The sequence below is a fragment of the Dasypus novemcinctus genome, chromosome 8, assembly GCF_030445035.2.
Source record: "Dasypus novemcinctus isolate mDasNov1 chromosome 8, mDasNov1.1.hap2, whole genome shotgun sequence".
Lineage (NCBI taxonomy): Eukaryota > Metazoa > Chordata > Mammalia > Cingulata > Dasypodidae > Dasypus > Dasypus novemcinctus.
Genome location: NC_080680.1, coordinates 33,171,634 through 33,193,354, shown reverse-complemented (window position 1 = coordinate 33,193,354; position 21,721 = coordinate 33,171,634). Strand labels below are relative to the sequence as shown.

The 21,721-nt window shown below is 42.9% G+C and overlaps 1 protein-coding gene across 6 annotated transcripts in view; it reads left to right on the top strand.

The window, feature by feature from the left end:
• Nucleotides 1-13,100: 13,100 nt before the first annotated feature.
• PCSK5 (proprotein convertase subtilisin/kexin type 5) overlaps nt 13,101-21,721 on the top strand; it is a 434,041-nt gene continuing 425,420 nt past the window's right edge. For 4 of the 6 annotated variants that reach the window (XM_058301655.2, XM_071216673.1, XM_071216675.1 and 1 more), the window contains exon 1: nt 13,102-13,825. In XM_058301655.2, the coding sequence (XP_058157638.1) occupies nt 13,637-13,825 (189 nt within the window). In that variant the 5' untranslated portion in view covers nt 13,102-13,636. Of the gene's footprint in view, nt 13,826-21,721 lie in introns of all 6 variants that reach the window. The other 2 variants (XM_058301654.2, XM_071216671.1) reach the window with 1 other exon arrangement.

The following is a 21,721-nucleotide window of genomic DNA, read 5'->3' as shown; positions in this document are numbered from 1 at the left end:
AAAAAGAAAAGAAAAGAAACATCAGAGACAATAGTATGTTATCTTAAGAGCCTGAACTAGGCAAACAATTGGGACAGGCTTCAAAGTCCCTGCTGCTCTATCAAATTCCTAAATGTGATTTGGTTGGGTGGGATAAAACTATGCCCTCTTTTGTAACTGATGCAATGCAATGTTTTCTCATGTTAATAGAGTTTGTAATATTGTTGAAGTGCTAAAAATCTTTCATCCCTCATTTAGCTCAAATGTTAAAACCATTGTATGTATTAATTGCGAAAAGTTCTTCATGGAAGTAGGAAAACCTCCAGCAAGCTGCTTTAAATAACAATAAAAGGAAGGTAAATTGTGGACATTAACTTAGCTTATGAATTGGATGTAGCAAACACCAATATTGGCTTTGGGTGGAGTTTGTAGCAAAAGCAAAATTCTAAACAAGTCCCCTTTGGGTTTTAATCACAATTCTAAAAAGAAGCCAAAAGCAAAATATAAAAAAGCAATTGTGTGCAGCATAGGAGGCCCTGCTAAAAGTGAAAGGCTTAACCCAATAGTGTCTGGTCACTCTAAAGACTGCCATCTCTATCCAGGGGTGGATTGCAAACACTAAATACAAGACAGAAATGATGGCATTATAGTACCGAAGGACCAATTGGCAAAAGCTTTATTCACTTTAAATTTCCTTAATGTATATGATTCAATAATGCCTTCTGAATGGCATTATGCATTGGATAAGAATCAAGAATAGGTATTGTGTGACTCAGCTAAATATCAGCCAATATATTGGAAAGATGTACTAACTAACACTTGGCAAAAGGGAAAGGTTAAAGTATGGGGACGAGGATATGCTCTTGTCATTACAGAAGACAGGGAATAAATTTGGCTGCTAGCTCAATGGATTAAACCATGTATGGAAGAGAAGAAAGAGAATGTTAACAATGATTTCTCCTCTCCCGATCATATTAATAGTAATTCTGGGTCATGCAGGTGAAAATCATACTTATTGGGCATATATTCCTAATCCACCTCTAGTACGTGCTCTAACATGGAAAGACCCATCATTTCCTGTATTTTTGAATAAAACACATGTGTTTCCTGAGCCTATAGATGACAGACTACCCTTAAAACCTGATGAAGGGAAGGAAATATATAATCTTATCCTTCCTTTTGATCATAGACCATTATGTATTGGAAAAAGTCCCCCTTGCATGCAAACAAAAAATCGAACTGTGGTTATCATGAAAAGTAATGGTACCAAATTATTAATAACTTTGTTTCCCTCATATAATTCTTTCATAACTAAAAAGCAAAATTATAATTGTCCACCCCGAGAACCTGAAGAGAAAGAGGGATGGCAGGAATGCCATATAGGAAAAGGATCTGTTGTTTTTAATGATTCCTATGGAATAGTGTGGGAAAGTGCTCCTATGGAGACCCCCAAAGAATATAACAGCAGATCTATATGGTATGGACTTAACAACAAGGGTCAACAAGTTAGTAATATGCAATATCCTTTTTCAGAATCTCTATTCTTGGGTGAACAAGTGGTATATACTAACAATTTTACTATTTGGAAATGTAAAGGAAAATGGTTACCAGCAGCTTGGATTAATGACACCTAGAATCTTAATATACATAAAAATTTGTGTAAAGTATTTCTTGGACTTGCCCCTACTTATGAATAGATTGGTAATTACAGTCAAACAGGTCAATATCTGCAATTAAATCAAACCCATCAATTGAAAACCTATGTCAGGGATCCTTTCGTAGTCATTACTGGAAAAATAACTATAAAAGATAAAGCCTTGTTTTATAAAAATGGTGCCTTGTATACATGTCTGTCAGAAAGTGTATTGCAGGATGGAGACACTGTGACAATAGCCAGAAAATGATGAGGTATATGGATTCCCATCCAAATGAACCCAATATAGGGCAGTCATCACCTGAAAGTCAGCTATTGCTTCACACAGTGCAAGAAGTCCTGAAATGGACAAAAAGATTTGTTGGACTTTTAATAATTGGCATAATGGGACTGATTGGAATGATCACAGCTGCTGAAACTGCTGATGTGGCTTTGTATGAGACTGTTCAGACTCAACAAGATGTGCATGATAGGCATAAAAATGCTAGTGATCTGTGGCATAGCCAAGAGCACATTGATGAACAGTTAAATAATTGAGTTAATGATTTAGAATGGGCTCTTTTGCATATTGGAGATCAATTGTATAATTTAAATTTAAGGGGGTTGAGGTGTGATTGGAATGAAAGTAATTTCTGTATGACTGCATATAATTCATCAGATATAGTATGGAAAAAATTAAGAATCATTTATTAGGCCATAAAGTAATATCTCTCTAGAAATAATAGTTACAAAGGAAAATATTAGAGATGTCTCATAATCAAATTCATGTAGCAAATGATAAGGATATTTTCTCAGATATGATTTCACATATTACAAAATTTAACCCACTTAATTGGTGGAAATCACAGCATTTTCTGTCAGTTTTAGGAATAGGGCTAATCATATTTGTTCTGTTGCTCATGATTCTCACCTGTGCCAGACAGCGCTTTTAAAGAAAATTGCAAAGTGTAACAGCCATGGGACATGCAAATAATCTGGTGCTAGCAAAAGCACTTCAATAATTTCCCCAAATAGAAGAGCTTGGCCAGTAGTCAATGATGGGTAAGACTCTCAGAGGAGGGCAACCTAAGACAGACACGGTCGTCTCAACTAAAACAAAAAGGGGGAGGCACAGTGGCCTCACAAGGAGAGACATGCTGTCTCCATGGCTACACTTGCAATCTAAGGAATGCAGTAATTAAGAGTTCCCAGCAAACAGGATGAAGCTGTTGAAGGCTGAAAGAAAAGATGAGCACATACCTTTTGTAGTGAATAGAACACTTAGACTTTGTACCTTGAGATAGGATTTTTTAAAAAATTCCTTAGACTATGGGTAATGCTGATAGTTAACTGCATGTTGCTGCTTGTTGTCACATAGGCTATGTGTTGCTCCTTGCTGTCACGTAGACTGGGGTATATAGAGAGCCCCTTGTAAACAATAAAGTTGTCTGATGAGTCTCTACTTGCAGACCCCCTGATCCCAGCTCTCTTTCTTTCTTTTTCTTTCTTTCTCTTTCTTTCACTCTCCTTTTTCTTTCTTTCATTCCAGATACCCTTTGGGTCCAAATCTCCAACAAGAATGATGTGATATTTTCCAATCCTCCACCCTTTAAAATCTATCTCATACTCTGTTTTGCTTGACATAGCCAGGACAACTCCAGCAGCAACTTCTTTATCCTTTCACTTTCTATCCCTTGATCTCGGCACTTGGCATTGGCAATTAGACAAATTAAATAATACTATAACAGGTCAAGATTTTTACCAAATGGTCTGAAGTTTTGTGAAAATGGCCAATTCTCTATTAGTCATTGATCATAGCACCTAGGCTGTCTTAGCTGGATGACTGGTTGATGACTGGATGGATGAATGGATGGAGCAGCATGGTTGGTAGTCAGGGTAGTAGATTTTGGGAATGCTATTGGTGCTAAGATAAAAGCTGATTTAGTTTACCATATTTATCAACCACTTCATCTGTTGCAATTACCTACCTTGTCCCTCTAGATATTTGAGGTTTCAGGCCATGCTTTAATTTTTGAGTCATCAGAAACTTGAAGATTGTGAATTCATTCTAAAGAAACAGCCTAAAACATCCACAGCCCTTATTCATTAAAAAAAAAGCTCTCTGCAGTATTAGTTAGATCAATGAAAATATGAAAAGAATTTAAATATCTTACAATGAAGTTTAGCATGAATTCAATGGAGTATGGCAAATAAAATGATTACATATTTATAATATGTATTATGTAAAAATGCAGAATATAAATTTTGTATGTGTTATGTTCATAACTTTATAAAGGTGTATTTTTAGACCAAGGCTAGAACAGACATAAAAAAGAAGATAGTTGTTTGGTTAGTGGAAGTATTAGTATATTCCTCCTTTCAAAGTATTCCAAATGTTTTTGTTTTTAAAAAAAATTTTTTATTCCCCCCACAGCTCCCTTGTTTGTCTGCTCATTGTCTGCTCATCTTCTTTAGGAGGCACCAGGAACCAAACCCAGGACCTCCCACATGGGAGGCTAGTGTCCAACCTCTTGAGCAACTTCTGCTCCCTGTTGGTTACATCATCTGCTGGTTGTGACATCTGCTTGTCTTCTTTAGGGAGGACTGGGAACTGAACCCCAAACCTCCCCTGTGGAAGGTGGCCACCCAATTGCTTGAGCCATATCCTCTCCCCCTGTCCCAAATGTTTTTTTCTTTTATTTTTCCAGTGAAGATTGGGGTAGTTAAAGACAACATGTGATAAATAAACAGAGATGTTGGAAGAAAAATAGGTATAATATGGGATGAAGACACTAATTTTGCCATAAAGGAGAGGAGGAGATTCAGTTAAAACTGCTTCACCTAGAAGGAATTTTACTTGTGGCATCTACACATTTATTTGTTTCTTAGTTCATCCATTTATTTTTGCATGAATCATTTTTCATCCTTCTCAAGTTCTACTGATCAGTGTGATGTATATTGGGTATGCACATGTGGGGAGGGTGGAGAGGATCCAATTTTTTAAATGCACCTTTGACCATCAAGTAAGAACAGCTCTGATTTTGGAACCACTTGTAAAATAGGCATGCTACCGGGAATTCTAAGAAATCCTTAGGAGTTCTGGTTATAATGAATTCTAGCAGATTTCCCAAAAGTTTCTCCTAACACTACTGGAATTTCATCACAAGGAGCAGATTGCAATTAATCACATCTGCAATTTGTATGACCTGGATAATTAACAAATGGGAAGAAAACCTCTGAATTCAGTTAGGATGGAAGTAAATTATTTTAGATACAGTGAATCACCCATCAGCTTTCCTTCTGGAAACTTTTGGGGTAATGTTGATTTGGATATCTATCTGGGGGATTGAGTTGAGGAATGACTAGACTTTGAAGTGAAGAGAGATAAGGGAAGGAAGTGAGAAGTAGCTGCTACTTAATGACAGACTCAGGAAACCCTGAAGGAAGGCCCTTAGCTTTGAATTCTCCTATGTCTCCTTCTCAACTGACATCATGACCCACAGACTTTTAAGAAGTTCCAACTTTAAAAAAAAAAGTGAATGGTAAATGTACATGACTGGACAGAGGTACATATTTTAGGAGGATTGCCATGGCTGATTTTTTTTTTTCCCTTAAGATTTAAAAAATTCATTTATTTCTCCCTTCCCCCCTCTTTTGCAGTCACTATCTGTGTCCGCTCATTGTGTGCTTGTCTGCTTGTCTTCTTTTTCAGGAGGTAACGGGAACCAACCCTGGGGAACTTCCATGTGGGAGGGAGGTGTCTAATTGCTTGAGCCACCTCTGTTCCCTGCTTATTGCATCTCTTGTTGTGTTTTCCTCATTGTGTCTCTTTGTTGCATCATCTTGTTGTGTCATCTTATTGCATCAGCTCCCTGAGCCAGCCTGTTGCACGAGCTGATTGTCTTGCTCATCTTCTATAAGAGGCACTAGGAACTGAACCTGGGACCTCCCATGTGGTAGATGGGTACCCAACTGCTTCAGCCATGTCTACTTCTCCCATGGCAGAGATTTTGTTGTAACTCTAGGATGGTGAAAGTATCACAGATTTAGAAAACTTTGAGCTCTATCACTTACTAGCTGTGTGCAGCTCGACTAATCATTCAATAACCCACTTTCCATATCTGTAGAGACACTGGAATGGCTATGACAGGGTTAGAATAATATGATGCCTCTACCTATTTGGCTTGTCTCTGTCTGGAGTAAATATGGTAATAACCTGAAAGAACTGTGTATACTCTAAAATGCTATATCAATATTAGTTATCAAGATCACCCTGGGTCTTTATTTATCTGGTCAATGTGGCAGGGCTTACTTTTACCCTTACTATGTGGATTCACCAATTTCTCTTTTCTTTTGATCCAGATGTTTTTGGGGAATTTGACTGAATTTGTGGAAAGGAAAAGACCTGTTCCTGCCTGGAACCCACTTGGCAGAGAGTCTATCATTAAATATATGGAGATACAGAAGACGTGACTAACAGGAGAAACTGCAACATTCTAGGTCCAAAGTAAGTGAGAGCTTCCTTGGATAATAGAATATTAATTAGCTAGTTTGCTTCAGAGTCATTAGTTTCCACGTATAACTGAACCAATTCTGGAACATCACCTCTCTCAAATTATGAGAATCAATATGCTAAATCCAGGGCTTCCCACATGCCTTTGAGTGGAAAGAATGTTTTTTAAAATGTTCAGAGTGTTACATGGGAGGTCCACAGTTCAAACCCAGGGCCTCCTTGACCCATGTGGAGCTGGCCCATGAGCAGTGCTGATGCGTGCAAGGAGTGCTGTGCCACGAAGGGGTTTCCCCCGCGTAGGAGAGTCCCACGCGCAAGGGGTGCACTGGATAAGGAGAGCCGCCCAGCGCAAAAGAAAGTTCAGCTTGCCTAGGAATGGCACTGCACACACGGAAAGCTGACACAAGATGAGGCAACAAAAAAAACCGTAGATTCCTGTGCCGCTGACAACAACAGAAGCAGACAAAGAAGAAGACAGCAGCAAATAGACACAGAGAGCAGACAACGGGGGAGGGGGAGAGAAATAAATAAAATAAATAAATCTTAAAAAAAAAATGTTCAGGGTGTTAAATGCAAAATCAATTCCATGTAGATAAAGTTCTTTCATCAATGATGTGGCCTTGACTATTTCACTGCCCTTTAGGAGGTTAACCTCTTGCTATAAGTTTAACTTTTCTTTTTCATCTGGCATCCAGGATCCAGCTTCTTAGAACCTGGAAGTTTTCACTTCTACTAGGCCTTATGATTTTTTTTTTCAAATAACGCTTAGCCCAGTTTTACAGAATGCCACCAAGTTTTGCATTGTTGACATTTTCTGCAAAAGTCTTCTCATTTTTCATTTTGCTGCCAAAATGTCAACTTGCAAATATTCTATGAATTTGCCAACTTGTATCTGTATGGACACAAAAAAATGTACAACAAAGACTAAAATAAGAAATGATAAATGATACCAAATATATTGCTTGCTGTTTCTGCACAGGATTCAATCTAATTCACCTTTCACAGTTCGGAATGCTTCCAGATCACAAAACAATGCTCTGATTATTTTTAAATAACTAAGCAGCAGTACAAGTTGTACTAGAGAAAGATGTTTTCCTCACCCAAACCCTTTTACGATGCACAGTCTTCTCATAAAACTTGGTCTCATCTTCACACACGGTAGACAATTTTTAGCATTTATACAGTCAATTTATATTATAGTCTTATTTAGCACATCTACAAAATAAGCTTTCACTGTTTCTACTGGGAGAAATTTGAAGAGAGAATCTTGCCTCAGGGCCTCCAGTGATTTAGTGGATTCTCGGTTCCTGAATTTCTAGGGAAGCCAATTTGTCAGAGGTCTTAGAGAGGTAGCATTCACCAGAGTTCACCTGGGGGTCTGCTGTATGCAGGACGTTTTTGAGTAGTCACAGGGAATTGGTAAACACAAGGCCAGGGAGATGGTATCCTTCTGAAATTTGAAAGCCCTGGAAAACTTTCTGTGAAACTTTATTCCTCTAGCCTTTATAAAAACAAAATTTTATAAATGAAATATTTCTAAGTATGGAGTAACCTTTTCAAAAATATGAATTTACTGCCCTGCTAGATGCATAATAGAAAAGGATAGTTGCTGCTCATTGGTGTAAGATTAAACTGAACTTCTTCTCTTCCAGGCACTTATGCTATTGCAAAGAGGTTTGGCTCTGGCCTCTCTTACTGATATTCGGTGTAGGATAATTTACCATGCACCTGAGGGTTAGGGGTAATAGAAGATATGCATTTTTTCCCACATATTGCTAAGATCTGAAGTAGGGCCAGTGGCAGGGGTAGGGGAGATTGATAGGGAGGTGCTCAAACAGCAGCTACACCATGGCTGCATAAAAACTACATTCTGAGCGCACCAGCAAAGGGTGAAATCAGGTCACACACCGGGAGGGGCTTGTGAGCAGCTTCTGGAAATGAGGGAATGTGATCAGCGCTAAGGATGTGCTCACGTGGGGTATTTGTAAAACCATGTTGTTATCATTTATCTTGCTTCAGATAAACAAATGAAAGTCATACTGACTGTGTTTTGATTTAGAATGTGTCATTTGGCCTAAATAAATTAGAGAGACCCCTATCCTCAAAAAATGTTGTCCTCTATAGAGCCCGTGTAACTCTGTTTTTCTAAGTAAGGTCAAGTAGTTGAGTGAGTAGTTATTAAAACCCTGATTCTCTGAGGAGGTTTTAAGATTAAAAGAGCCAATAAAATGCTTTGGGAAGAGGGTGCAGAAGCACTATAAAAAGAGCAAGTCTTGGCTTTTGGGGGGAGGCTTGATGCTATTGATTTAGGATACCAGTTCCTTTTGGTGTATGAAGCTTGAACACCAAACCCATTCCTGACCTCCCCCCCCCCCCCCCCCCCCCCCCCCCCCCCCCCCCCGCTTTCCCCTGAACAGAGCTTGAGGTGGCAAGGGTGGGAGTGGGGCAGCATATTCATCCACTGAGGGTCACATCTGTCTCCTGAGGGGGATTCTGCTCTGGGACTAGGGCTAGAACCTGGAAAGTGACAGACAGTTGGTGTCACTTCCCTTCAGTCATCTGCAACCTTCATTCACACATCCGTTCCAAATGGGAACTTTCTGGGAACCATTAATCACTATAGAATTTAAATGTCCACAGGAGAGGGACAACTGGGTCAATCTAAGTCGACTGCAAACTGGCCAAAGGAGGAACTACAGCATCCTGAAATGGGGGATGTTAGTTCTCTGCTAGAGCCCTGTATTTTAAAGAATATGTTATAAATCGTCGTGTTTAAACACATAATGAATCTGAAATGTTTAATCAAGTTTTCGTTCTTCTGATAGGGTTTATCTTACTCATCCTTTTTTTTTTTAATTTCCGGTTTTTCAGTGGACCTTTGTTTCGCCATTTTTAAGTGGTTATGTATGAATATACAAATAGCAAGGGACCGGCCACCGGGCCCATGGGCTCTCCCCAGCCTCGACAATACAGGTGGTCAAGACACATCCCGCCCAATGTCTCCACTCAACCCTATTACCCAGACCCTGCCTCTGTCTTTTACTTAGAAACCCCAATAAAAACGTTTTAAATAACGAACAGCCTGGTTATCTTGGAGTCTGAATTCTAGTTTTATTTCATAGCATTCAAGAGTTATACTGCATATAATCATCAGTATGGCTAATAAAATCACCACTCATTATAAATACCAACCAGGTTAAATAATACTCTTTTAACTATCCTTCCTGCTTCAGGCTGGGGTCAGATTCTTCTCTTATACTGGAACAGTCATTTTTATTGATAAAATCTTGAGCATTTTTCTTACATTTTCTCTTCCTTCACTGACGACACCCAAGTCTCCCTTCTGTACAGCTCTTTCCCGTGAATTCTAAGGTTAAACCAAAATATTTTCAGGGACTCATGTCTTAATAAATTAAGATTAGATTAATTTGAGATCTTTGATTCATAGCACATTGTTATCCTTGGTCCATGCAGCTCTTATTTTGTTTTATTTATATAATTTACAAACAATGCTAACTAATTTTTTACAGGTAGGATTACTGTCCTCCTAAATGGTTTCCTGTTGACCTCAGTTTTCTTACTTATTAAATAAAGAAGTTGGTTTAGAGGATGTCTAAGGTCTCTTTCAGCCCTGATGCTCTGTAAGTGGGATTAAGGCCTGAAATGTGTTTGGCCCAGTGCCTGGCATATCACTAGTGCTTATGAAATCGTAGTTATTGGTATAATTTATTATTATGATTGTTATTAAATTTGACCCATTTCCACTGCTGATTCTGATTTTAATATTCAGGAAAACTGTTAAGGATCCCCATAAACTCTGGCAATTCTTCCACAGTGAAATGTTTAGTAACATTTTTTCCCCTTGGTTGGTTCCAAACTGCCCATTACCAATTTATCACTGATACACAGAATCTCAGGTTAGAAAAGATTTTAAAGGTCGATTTCTAGTGAAGCAGGGAGCAGAGGAATAAATGAGTTATCTCAGAAGGCAAAGTCTCCCCAGAATAATTCCAGTTTGCAGAGTTTTAAGACGATTCCTCGTGGGGTCCTTGTTCACTTCTACCCAAGTGCCTGGATTTCACCGAAATTTTCTTTCAGAGCTGAAAGGTACCTTGGCATAGAGGCCAAACACTAGTGGAGCCTCATTATCAAGTAATATGTTGCTAAGTATAAGGCAGAGTAAAACTTAAAACTGCCTGGTTTCCTGCCATCTGGCACGTTCCAGAGGGAGAGTCGAGGGTCAAATCACGCAGCACTCTTCTCTGAATACAAAAAGGAGACATTCTTGTAAGCCTTGGATTCAGCTTCTTTTCCAGTGTTAGCAACGGTTTTGCACTAATTAATACTATTCTCCTCCCTTTGGCTACTGAGGGATTTGTAATCAGGCTGACTGTGATAACCAACAAAGCCAAGGTCATGAAATAGGATATTCTTTTGCTGCAAAGATAGATCCTTATCTAGAAACTTCACTCTTGGCCAAAAGGCTCTAAGAAAGTAATGAGTTCATTAATGCAGCTTCCAAAGCACTAAGCAGGGTGCGCCTGGGTGTCAATGAGAGAGGGACTTTGGTATCATTTAAGTTTAGGAATCATAGTCTTTGAAAATGCACTTACAATTGAAGTGGAAGATATGTGCTACGGTGACAAACATTCGTAAGTTCCATTTGGCAGACGAATGGGGGTTCCAAATCTTTTTTGGTTATTGTAGTTAAGTTTTTCTCTTACATATACATGTCCATCCAAATGAAAGAATATGCCCTTTGAGTAAGCTAAATGCTGGCCCAGGGGTTGGTTTACCAAGCAGCAAAGTGGCTTGCCCACTTCCTACTTCACTTTCTAATTCTCTCTCATATTCAGTGCAGTGAATGGCATGTGTGCGCCAAGCAGGGCACACTCTCAGAAGGCAAGAGTGCGAGTGGAAAGAGAAAGACACTATGGAGAAAAAATATCAGTGAGTAATTTTGCCATTCCTAGGGAACAATCTCCAGGCCTCAGGAAACCTGGTACAGTGAGTAATTCCTCTTCATTTCTTTAAGTTGAAGCACAAGAGGTAAACATGGCTTTCAAAGAGATGCCTTTTGAGTGGCCTTTGCAGTCCTAAGCAATAATGGTCCTAGAGCCCTAGAGAAAACCCACAGGCCATGCTTCAGTCCTGCCTCCCCATGCAGCCTTGTGCAGTCTTCACGGTGGACACCGGCCTGTGGACAGGAGGCTCTCCCTCCCTCCTGACATGCAAAGGCTCACAATTCTGAGGAAAGGAAGACTGACCGTCCCTTGGATGTGTATAGAGAGTTAGATCTTGATTGAGCTCTTCCTATCACACCTGAAAGCCATTAGTTTCTAGAAGGATCCGTATGCATAGATGCTGATGGGCCAGGTGGCAGTTAACAGGGACCAAATAGACTCCCTGGGAAGGGTGGAAGAGATGTGTACAACAGGATTGGCCTGTGGGGACTGCACCAAAACTCTAAAGCCCAAGCAGAGGGTTTACGCTTTTTCACCTATAAATAATAATAAAAACATCACATTTACTCTGGAATTATTCAGAATCTGAATTCCAATAAGTATTTTTACCTCCTTCCCTTCCTCCATTTCTCCAGTGTTCAGCAAAATGCCCTGTACATACTAGGTACTCAAAACATTTGCTGATTTAGTAGATAAATAAATGAATAAAAGAATACATGCCCTTCTGCAAGTGATTTAGTTCTGATCCATCATGTTTTCATCCACAATGTGATATTCCATGATTGTTTTGAAAATTAAATAATATAGCAAATCTTAGACAATTTGTAAAATTGTTACGATATTGTGTTCCAAGGTGCTAGCAGAGTTGAGTTTGCAGATAGGTTTTAGCCCCAGGGAAAAAGTGAGGTCCTAGGCAGATAAAAGAATTATTACCTAAAGCTAGAGGGTGTGATGGGTTAATTAATCTCAAATACATTTAACTAATGCTAAAGAAGAAAGTTAACTGGGTTTGGGGGGAGGAGGGGAGAAACAGGAAGGGGGGGTTGTTAGTGAATACATTCAAGATCCATTCAATTATATCTTAAGGAGCAATTTTTCTTTTCACAAGGAATCGCTCTGTGGGGGGAAAAAAAAAAAAAGGCAGGGAGGTTGTACTGAGAAAGAAGCTGGCTGATCCGAACTCCTGCCTGTCCTCTGCACAGTGCCTTGCACAGTGAGGAAGAGCGGACTTCCTCTATGGTTCTTTTTATACTGAAGCCTTTCACTGTTACTGGGCTGTGCTTGGAAAAGTTGGAAAACGAAGTACTCATCAGACTCAGTCCAACAAATAAAGTTATTCCCTTGGCCCAACATCTCCACCTATTTCATACCAAATATTCATAGAAGCATCCTTTCTAAATTCCATGGCTGGAATTTCACTCTCCCGTGGCGTTGCCTAGTATCAGATACACCGATTTCGAAAGTCAGCAGGAACAAACTTGGCTTTGGAACCACGGTGGCTGGCTTTTGTAAGAGTTGATGCACCTTATGGTACCGTGTGGTAGCCTCTCCCAGGAGCAGAATGTGTAAAATAAACAGTTGCTGAAAAGTATGAAGAATTAACGAAGTGAAAAGCTCGGGTTATTTGTTTGGTAATTGACACGCAAGTGACCTCCTTAAATACTTAGTCGTTAAGGACGTTCCGAGGGAGGATGGATGAATCTTCGGGGCGCTGGACTCTCCCCAGCCTGCACATCCCTTTAGCCTTTCGCGAAGTGGAGATAAATTAATACAAATCCTTGAGGGAGTGGATTGAAGGAGGTAAAACCACGAAAACGCACCTCTCCTCCCAGCTCTTTGCTGCACGGGACCCTGGAGGTTACAGCCGAAAGAACCCGGCGGCGCTAGGACCTGGTTAGCGCCGGGCTGCAGCCGCTTTGGGGCGGGAGGAGGAGGGAGAGGAGGGAAAGGAGGGGTGCTTGGGGGGGGGCGAAGAGGGGGCCGTCATTTATGCAGAGCCGGCGCTGCTGCCATTGCCGCTCACACTCCCCGCGCGCTGCTTGGAGCTGGAGAGAGCGCGGGGCGGCGAGCGAGCGAGCGCGCGCTCAGAGCCGGGGCCAGCAGAGGGGGCGCCAGGCCGCCGTCTCCACTTCCCCCGCGGGCCGCCGGCATCGCCTGCGTCGCCCTCCGGGGCCTTGGGAGCAGCGAGGTCGAGTCGGAGAGTCCGGGAGTCAAGCCCGGCGGGACGCCACTGCCGGAGGGCGCCCGCCCCGCTCCGCTGCCTCCCGCGCCGGAGCCGAGGAGCGCCCGCGGTCCGCCCCGCCGGCGGGAGAGCCGGGAGCCCAGGTCGCCGCGGTGCCAGGCATGGTGTAGGGGCCCGAGCGAGGCTCGCCGCTCCGCTCCGCGCCGGGGCTCGCCGCCTCCTGCTGATCGCCCCGGGCTGCGAGGCTCGGCGGCCGGGGGGCTGCGCGCCCGGGCGGCCCAGGCCAGAGAAGTTAGTTGTGCGCGCGGCTTCGGGCGCGCAGCGAGCGAACCAGCAGGCGACCGAAGCAGCGAGGCGCCGGGACCATGGGCTGGGGGAGCCGCTGCTGCCCGGGACGCCTGGACCTGCTGTGCCTGCTGGCGCTGCTCGGGGGCTGCCTGCTCCCCGTGTGCCGGACGCGCGTCTACACCAACCACTGGGCGGTCAAAATCGCCGGCGGCTTCCCGGAGGCCAACCGCATCGCCAGCAAGTACGGATTCATCAATTTAGGACAGGTAATGCCCGGCTGAGCGGTCCCTCGTCCTTGCAAGCTGCTTGGGGCAGGGAGGCGGGGGTGCCTGCGAACCCCAATCTCTCCCCCTCCCAGTCGACCCCTTCCCCCTCTTCCAGATGTGCTGCAGCAGCTATTGACTCAACTCCTGGGCCATTCTCTGTCTCGCCCTGTCCCACCACCACACACATATACACACACTTGCAAAGTTGCCGGGGCTTGTGTTTTGTTTACAAGCTACGCGGGACAGGTAGGGTCTCTGGAAAAATCCGGACTGTGCCTGCCCCGGACCTTTTGACCTGCAAAATCTGGGAGCGTAGTTGGCTGAGGAAAAGTCTCAGCGAGTGGGCGTGAAGAGGGGGGAAATCGGCAGTTTCGGGGGACCCTGGAACCGGCTCCTGGTGCTTTTTGAGAGCCGGGAGGAGGTGGACCATGGGAAAGCTTTTTCTGTTTGGAGCCGAATTTCTTCCAGAAAGTAGTTTCCTCTTCTTGGGCGAGAGAACCTCTGGGCGCTGGAGGCTCGAGGACTGGAGCTGGAGGGAGGCGGAGAAGGAGGGCAGAGGGGGCGGGCGCGGGCGGGAGCGCCGGTCTGGGGAGAGACCTCCTGGCTGCCTCGCCTCCCTAGCACCCAACCCGCGTGGGGCCTCCCGGAGTGGGGAAGGGCGGGTGTCGAAGAGGGAGGTAGGAAACTTCCGAGACGCGTTCTGCAACGCGAAAGCTGCGCGGGTTGCGGGGCAGGACGTGCAGGGCCGGGAGTCGGAGCCGTGGAAGGAGAGTCGAGAGGGCAGCGGGGTATTTGTTGGGAGTGCCTCTCGCAGTATGTAGGGAGAGCTGCCCTGCTGAGGAAAAATGCCAATAAAGTGAGGTGATGCTAGGGGATGATAGGAAACGGAACAGATCTGGGGGCACCTCTGGACTAAATCATCTTAGCTCCCTTGTTTCCTCTCCCCCGGTCCCCCCCCCCCCCCACCCCCGGGTTCCGCGTCCCTCGCCCCTGCAAGAAATGGAGTGGAGAGAGCTGTGTAAGCGGGTTCCAGCAAGTGCCCCGCTCCAACACACACACACTCCTCCCGCGCGCTCCCCGCTGGGAATGGAAGTCGAGCTTGGGGGGTGGGGGGCGCACTCTCGCAGCTGGCGCGCTTCTGGGACGGTGCCGGGTGCTGGAAGACACCGCGAGGGCTGGGGTCTGCGACCTGCGCGCCCTGACCCCGCCAAGGCGGCGGTGCCGCTGAAGTAAAAGAGCGCAGCGCTTTCCGATGTCATTGCGTTCCAAGCCCAGGAACGAGAGCCTCGGAGCGCGGGGACCCCCTGGCCTCCCCGGGGACGCGGCACAGGGAGATGAGACAGAACTGCTGTCGTCGCGTCTGCCAGGGTGGCCGAGAAGGAGCTGGGGAGCGTGGGTGGCGGGAGGGGTTCGGAGGAGACTGAGCAGGATGTCTTCTTGCTTTGTCCATTCAGAGGGAGGACATGTGTCAGAGGAGCAGGTCCTCTGGCAAGGGGCACAATTTCTCCTCCCGCCCCCCCCCCACTTCCCGGGGAAGTAAGGAAATCCACAGAATTTGTTGCCCTGTCATCTGCAGAAGCGTTCCCTTCCAGCGGTTTGTTAGTATTCTGTGGCCTTTTTCTCCGGAAGAAAACACTGAGGCTGTTCAGATTTTTTTGCCGTGAGCCTTAAGTTGGGCCCTTTTTCTGCCTCCAGGAATGTAACTGGGAGGGTCAACCCTGGCAGTAGGCATGTTGTCATCTTTCCAAGGACTCATCTCTCAGGTTCAACTAACATTGAGCATCTCCCATATGTCAGGCATATTTGGAGGGATAAGATCTTGAGCATAACCTTCTTTCTTAATTCTCAAAACAACCTTGTTTGATGACTATTACTTTATTTACAGTGGGCTTGGGAACCAAGACTCTTGAGAAGTTGTAAGCCACCCAGGGCCACCCAGCTACAGAGTGAGTGGCAAAGCCATGATTGAAACGCTTGGCTAACTATTCCAGACCCACTCCCGCTAGGATCCTGCCTTTTAGGGAATCCCTTCAAACCTTGTGGGGAGGGAGGAAAAAACTAACATCTCCATTTTCCTGAATAAAGAGTATAAGTATTATATTTAAAGAGGTTTTAGATTACAGAAAAGTACATTGAAATTTTTTAAAAAGATTATTTATTTCTCTCCCCTTCCGCGCACCCCCCCCAACTTGTCTGCTCTCTGTGTCCATTCCCTGTGTGTTCTTCTGTGACCGCTTCTTTCCTTATCAGCAACATAGGGAATCTGTATTTCTTTTTGTTGCGTCATCTTGTGTCATCTCTCGGTGTGTGCAGAGCCATTCTTGGTCAGGCTGCACTTTCTTTCGCGCTGGGCAGCTCTCCTTATGGGGCGCACTTCTTGCACGTGGGGCTCCCCTACATGGGGTACACCCCTGCGTGGCAGGGCACTCCTTGCGCGCATCAGCACTGCACATGGGCCAGCTCCACACAGGCCAAGGAGGCCCGGGGTTTGAACCGTGGACCTCCCATGTGGTAGGTGGATGCCCTATCCATTGGGCCAAGTCCGCTTCCCTACATTGAAATTAAAAGGGATCGCCATATGTACCACCCCTTAACTCTTTCCCCTATTAATAACATCTTAAAATAGTGTGGTACATTTGTTACAATTAATGAATAAATATTGAAGCATTGCTACTAACCAAAGTCTATAGTTTATTTTATGGTTTACACTTTGCACTGCACAATTTTTGAAAAAATGTATAATGGCCTGTATCCGTCATTGCAGTGCCAATGCCCGAAAAAATGTCCTATGTTGTACCTATTTTCCCCCCTCTCCTCAGAACCTCTGGTAATCACTATCTTTATGTCAATGTTACAAGTTACTGCAATAGTAAGTCTACTTTGGTTCATGGTTGCATTCCCTCCTTATGTTTGTTTATTCCTCAGTCTCGAGGATTTGGGGATGGTGATGCCCACTCTGCTACAGATTGAGAGGAGCTGAGATCTTAAGGGGCAAATGGAAGGAACTGTTTTACCTAAAGTTGTAAATACTCTGTTTTTGGGGGATGGGGGTTGTCCATCATCATCATTTTGTTCATTGTCCTGGACAAGTTCCCTGAATTCTGATTTAGTGGCTCAGTAGACTGGAAGCAGGCATCTGGTCTTAATTCACAGATATTTAGTTCAAACAGATCTGGACTTCCGGCATTTAAGAAGCTTCATGCCTAGCAAGGAAACACTTGTTTCTGAACTCACTGAATAGAGCTTAGGTATTTACAGACTCTGAAATAGTGAGGAGTAAGAAATAGTCACCAAACCCACTTTTGAACATGCAGACATTGCAGTGTCAGCAGCCTCACCTGACTTTACAAAGGGCCTTATAGTGAAGATCCATGACTTTTCCTAAAAAGTAATAAAGAGGAATGTTTACATACAAATAACACCAAACACTGTGGTGGTTTTTACAATGCTAATGAGAAAATTGAGTGCTTACTGAGGGCCCCTTGAACTAATGCTGTCACCAGTATAAAAAGATCAGCTGTTCTTGCAGTGTAAAGCATTTCCTCTGTAGATAAAAGGAGCCTAACCCTATTCTAAGTCTTTGGAGTGGTAAATTCAGTTCACACATGCAATATCATTGCACCGTAAGAGCCAAATGATATTGCACTCATCCTTCACTGCTCTGACCTTTTAACACTTAAGACATCCTTTTGTTATTCTTTCCATCACCAAACCAGCTGTGGTTCAGATGCTGCCGGGGCAGTAACTAAATTGTGAATGTTGTGTCTCTGGAAGGTTCTTCTCGTCTTCACTCATTTGGGCTTGGGGTCCTACCTCATGTATCACTAATGGGAATGGAAACCTGTTACTTTTTCTGAAGTCCTTTGATACCCTGGTGGTATTTTATATATCTTCAGTATATTGTATATGAAAAGGTAGTGAGTTTTGACTAAATAAAGCTACTGCCAGTTGTCTATGTAGAATATAATGTAATGTTAAATAGCATCTTACCATTTAAACTGTCACCAGAGATAAAATATCGGCTTGGAGATTTCTACAACAAAGAATAGGTGTGCCTCTTCTGTTCATGAAAGATAGGATGTGCAGTGTATCTCAAGAAGCAAGCAAACAAATAAGCAAAAGGACACCCTTGACTTCCTAGAAGGGAGCAATGAGGGTTTTCTTGTCTCTGGTTATAGAGGCAGCAATACGTTTTGGTAGGTTTTTGCAAAATGTGTATATTTTGTGAATGAAATGCCTTGAAACCATGATTATCAACAGTAGTAGTTGTCAGCAGATATCGTATTTTCCTGGTATTATTATCAGTTGGATGCTCTGCCTGCGGTCCCCTAAGAGCCCTGGGGATGTCTAGTGTGTCATTGACCAGCTCTGCTGGGTGTGTTGCCTGCTGGCCAGCACTGGGAGAGTGGAGGATGCCTTTGGCCTCCTCACTGAACGTGTGCTCTGCCCCTTTGAGCTAACAATCTACTGGTTACAGAACAGAAATGACAAAAATGGACAATACCTGACATAATGTTAAATGTGAACCTTTGCTTGGACTGACTCTCTGCAAATGAGGAACCGTTGATTTCTGGTTATTTGAACCCCAGGAGTAGGTCTCCTGTGAACAAATTGTTTGCAATCTACAATATCTGTATTTATCCTTCTGTGGGATGCTTATAACCCTTGATTCCAAGTCTGAGATTACCAGTAGCAAAAAAAAAAAAAAAAGAAAATCCTTCTGCAAACTATATAACTTATCTTAAACAAGACTCCAAAGGATAAAGCCAGATGCAGGCAATAATGAGGAAATATTTTACCTGGGGATGCCATTGAAAACACTGGAACTCGGAAACTCTGTAAATGCCATTTGCAAGGTCTGTGAAAGTGGGAAAGCCATTCAACTTAGCAGAGCCCCTATTCCTTCCTCTGTAAAATGATAAATCTCTAAATAATAAAGTATATTAACTGTCTATTACTTAGCACAAAGTTAAGCTTCCAGTAAAAGGTTTGTTGAATCTGAATCTGAAGAGAAGCATTGAAACATTATTAAGAGATGGGGAAAGGAGGACATTTTAAATGGGAAGATGCAAAATATGAAGATGAGAAAAATAAACTTTTGATGACTGAGTTAGAAGAACTGAATGAGAGTTTGTAGACTGGGAAATGATTTTCCATTTAGTCAACAATTTAAAATAGTTTTGGATTCTAAACTAATTATGAGTGATTTGTGATACCCTTTCCCTGAGATCCTTGTTGTGGCACCTTAAATATTATGGGATAAGCTTGTTGAAGATGGGAGAAAGGAAAGAACAATATCAAGACTATTTTATCAGGTACCTTACCTGGATAAATTATGTTAAAACTTATTTGAATATCTATTTTGTTTAATTCTGTACATAATTTGTGTGGGTACATTTAGAAGATGCATTTTCCCAATCAGTGGGAAGAGATACTTCAGCCTTAAGTAGCTTGTTCAGAGGTATCTTGAGAGCCATCTACTCTGCTGATAAATTTTCTCCTGAGGGGATGCCTGGAATGTCAATTAATAGTGGAGTGTGAGGGAAGTTCTACGTACTTGTGGATGGCATCGGATGGGGGCCATGGCTAGTCTGATGGGTTGTGTGGTATTGGACAGTAAATTCCTAGGCATTTTGTGAACAGAAATGTAAACTGATTTGGTGGTCCCGGGTTGACCCCTGTGTGATGCATTTGGCTCTGCACAGAGCAGCTTTTTAAACCTAAGAACGCCAACTCTGCCCTCAGCTAGCCACATATTTGTGTGTTTCTTATCACAAGAGGAAAATAGAGGGAGAGCAGGGGATCCTTTCGAGAGTGGGGGAAGCACTTCAGAGTACCTGCCCTAATGGTGGTGGATCTGTTGCATTAGCCTCATAGGCAAAGACTGGCTTGTATGTGGTTGTTGGGGATTTGGGGGTTCTCTTTGAAATGAAAAACTGCATTTTTTGTAAGTCCAAGGCAGCTGAGTTTGCCTTATCAGTATCTTTCATGGGCCTATATCCAGAGGTCCTAACCTTAAAGGTCAGCCAGAGAGGCAGGGTAGTATGCCGGGAAAATGTCCAGCAAAGTCTGACTCTTTGGATCAGGGAGCCAGTCCAGACCCCAGAAATATCCCCTGGGCAGGGAGGGGTATTTGTGTTGTTGGTTCAAGCTGTGTGAAGCAGTGAGTAGGTTTTCCCCAAGGCTGAAGGATATCCAGGCATCTCTGTGCCTTCCAGCTTCATCATTTGGCAAAACTGTGGTTGAATTCAATGAGAAAGAAGCCAACTTCGACTTCCTGGCTATTAAAAAAAATTAATGCTGGTAAACATTCATGCACACTAGTAGATAGATAGATATATACATATACATATATATGCACTTGTGTGTAGACTCATCGTTTTTATTTTTTATCCAAGTTAAATTTGCACATTGTTTAGAGTGAAGTGTTAGTACACATGCAGTAGTCTCACTAGCTTCAATCTCTAAGGGTACCAAAGAGGAACAAACAATGCCAATAAACTCATCAGTTAGAAAGAAAACAGGACTTAGGGGTATGAAGGTTTGAGTGAAATTATAGAATTTTTCCTTTTCTTAACCAACCTGCCCCTCAGTTCCTCCTTTCTCAAATAGGGGCTCATACTATCACAGGGTCACTGTTATAATCAAGTGCCTTAGAAATTGACGTGAATGAATAAGTAAAATAAGGCATAGGGTGCATTGTATAAATGAATCTATAAGGACACTGAGGAGATACAAAGACTTCTCAAAGGAAAATAATGGTTTTTTTTTGTAGTGAATTATTATTATTTTTGGTAGTGCTGCCTCATTCTCCCATAAGAAGCCATTGTAAGCTCTTCTTCCCTGAGAGCCGTGGAGAGAGGTGTGGGTCTGGGTCTGGGGCAAATGAGGAAAAAATCAACCAGCTGTTGTTCCCCATCTCTTGGTTGTTCTGCCTTGGTTTATAATGTATATACCATAGGGGGATGGAAAATTTTTAATCTAAAGAATCAAAATATAGTATTTTTAATTTGACTTGAATGTGAGTATGTATAGAGGAGTAATGGGAAATGAAAATATAGTTAGGCCTATAAGGAATATAGATAGGGCAAGTGTTGAAAACCCAACTCATACTGCTTAAGTAAAACTAAAAAAGTTACATAAATGAACTAGGAATGTATTGTTTAGATCCACATATCCTTTTGTGCATTTCTGATATTGAAAAATAGAGCTCTTTTTGCCACAAAACCTTACCTAATCTACACATCTATACTTTCTTCATGGCAAACATAACCTGAGCAAAATTAACATGAGGTTATTTATAGTCCTTATCACATTTAATTAAGGCATTAGTTTGTTTATTGCAGAATTATTAATGTGTTTGATTACAGAGATGTTGTCATAGACCCAGGTAGAGGTGTATATTGTATATGCCATTATATGCACCATTTTACTTTTTTCAAAATTTTTTCAGAAAAACACTTCTAGTTCCAAGAGTATCAGAAGAGTGACTGGACCTGTCCAGCTGGAAAGCTAGAGGTAGTGCTAACAGCAGACATCTCTATGTCCCTATATTGACTTTATTCTCAGGCAGGCCCTTTCCACATGGTGTCAAAGTAGTCCCTCCATACTTCAGACTCCTATGATTCTTAGCACTCTCTTACCAGTATTGACATTACCTCTGAAAAAGACTCCCAACTGGTTCCGATTGGATCACATGCCCACTCTTGGGCCAATCACTTTGTCCAGGCAGGTGGCAGTATTTTGATGGGTCAGCGTGGGTCATATGTCCACCTTGAAATGAGGAAGGTGGTAACTCTTGATGGGCAAGCCCACCAGCTGAGGAAGGACAGTTCTCCAGAGAAAAATGGGATGCTGTCACTAGAATAATGGAAAGCAGATGTGGGACCAGAAAAA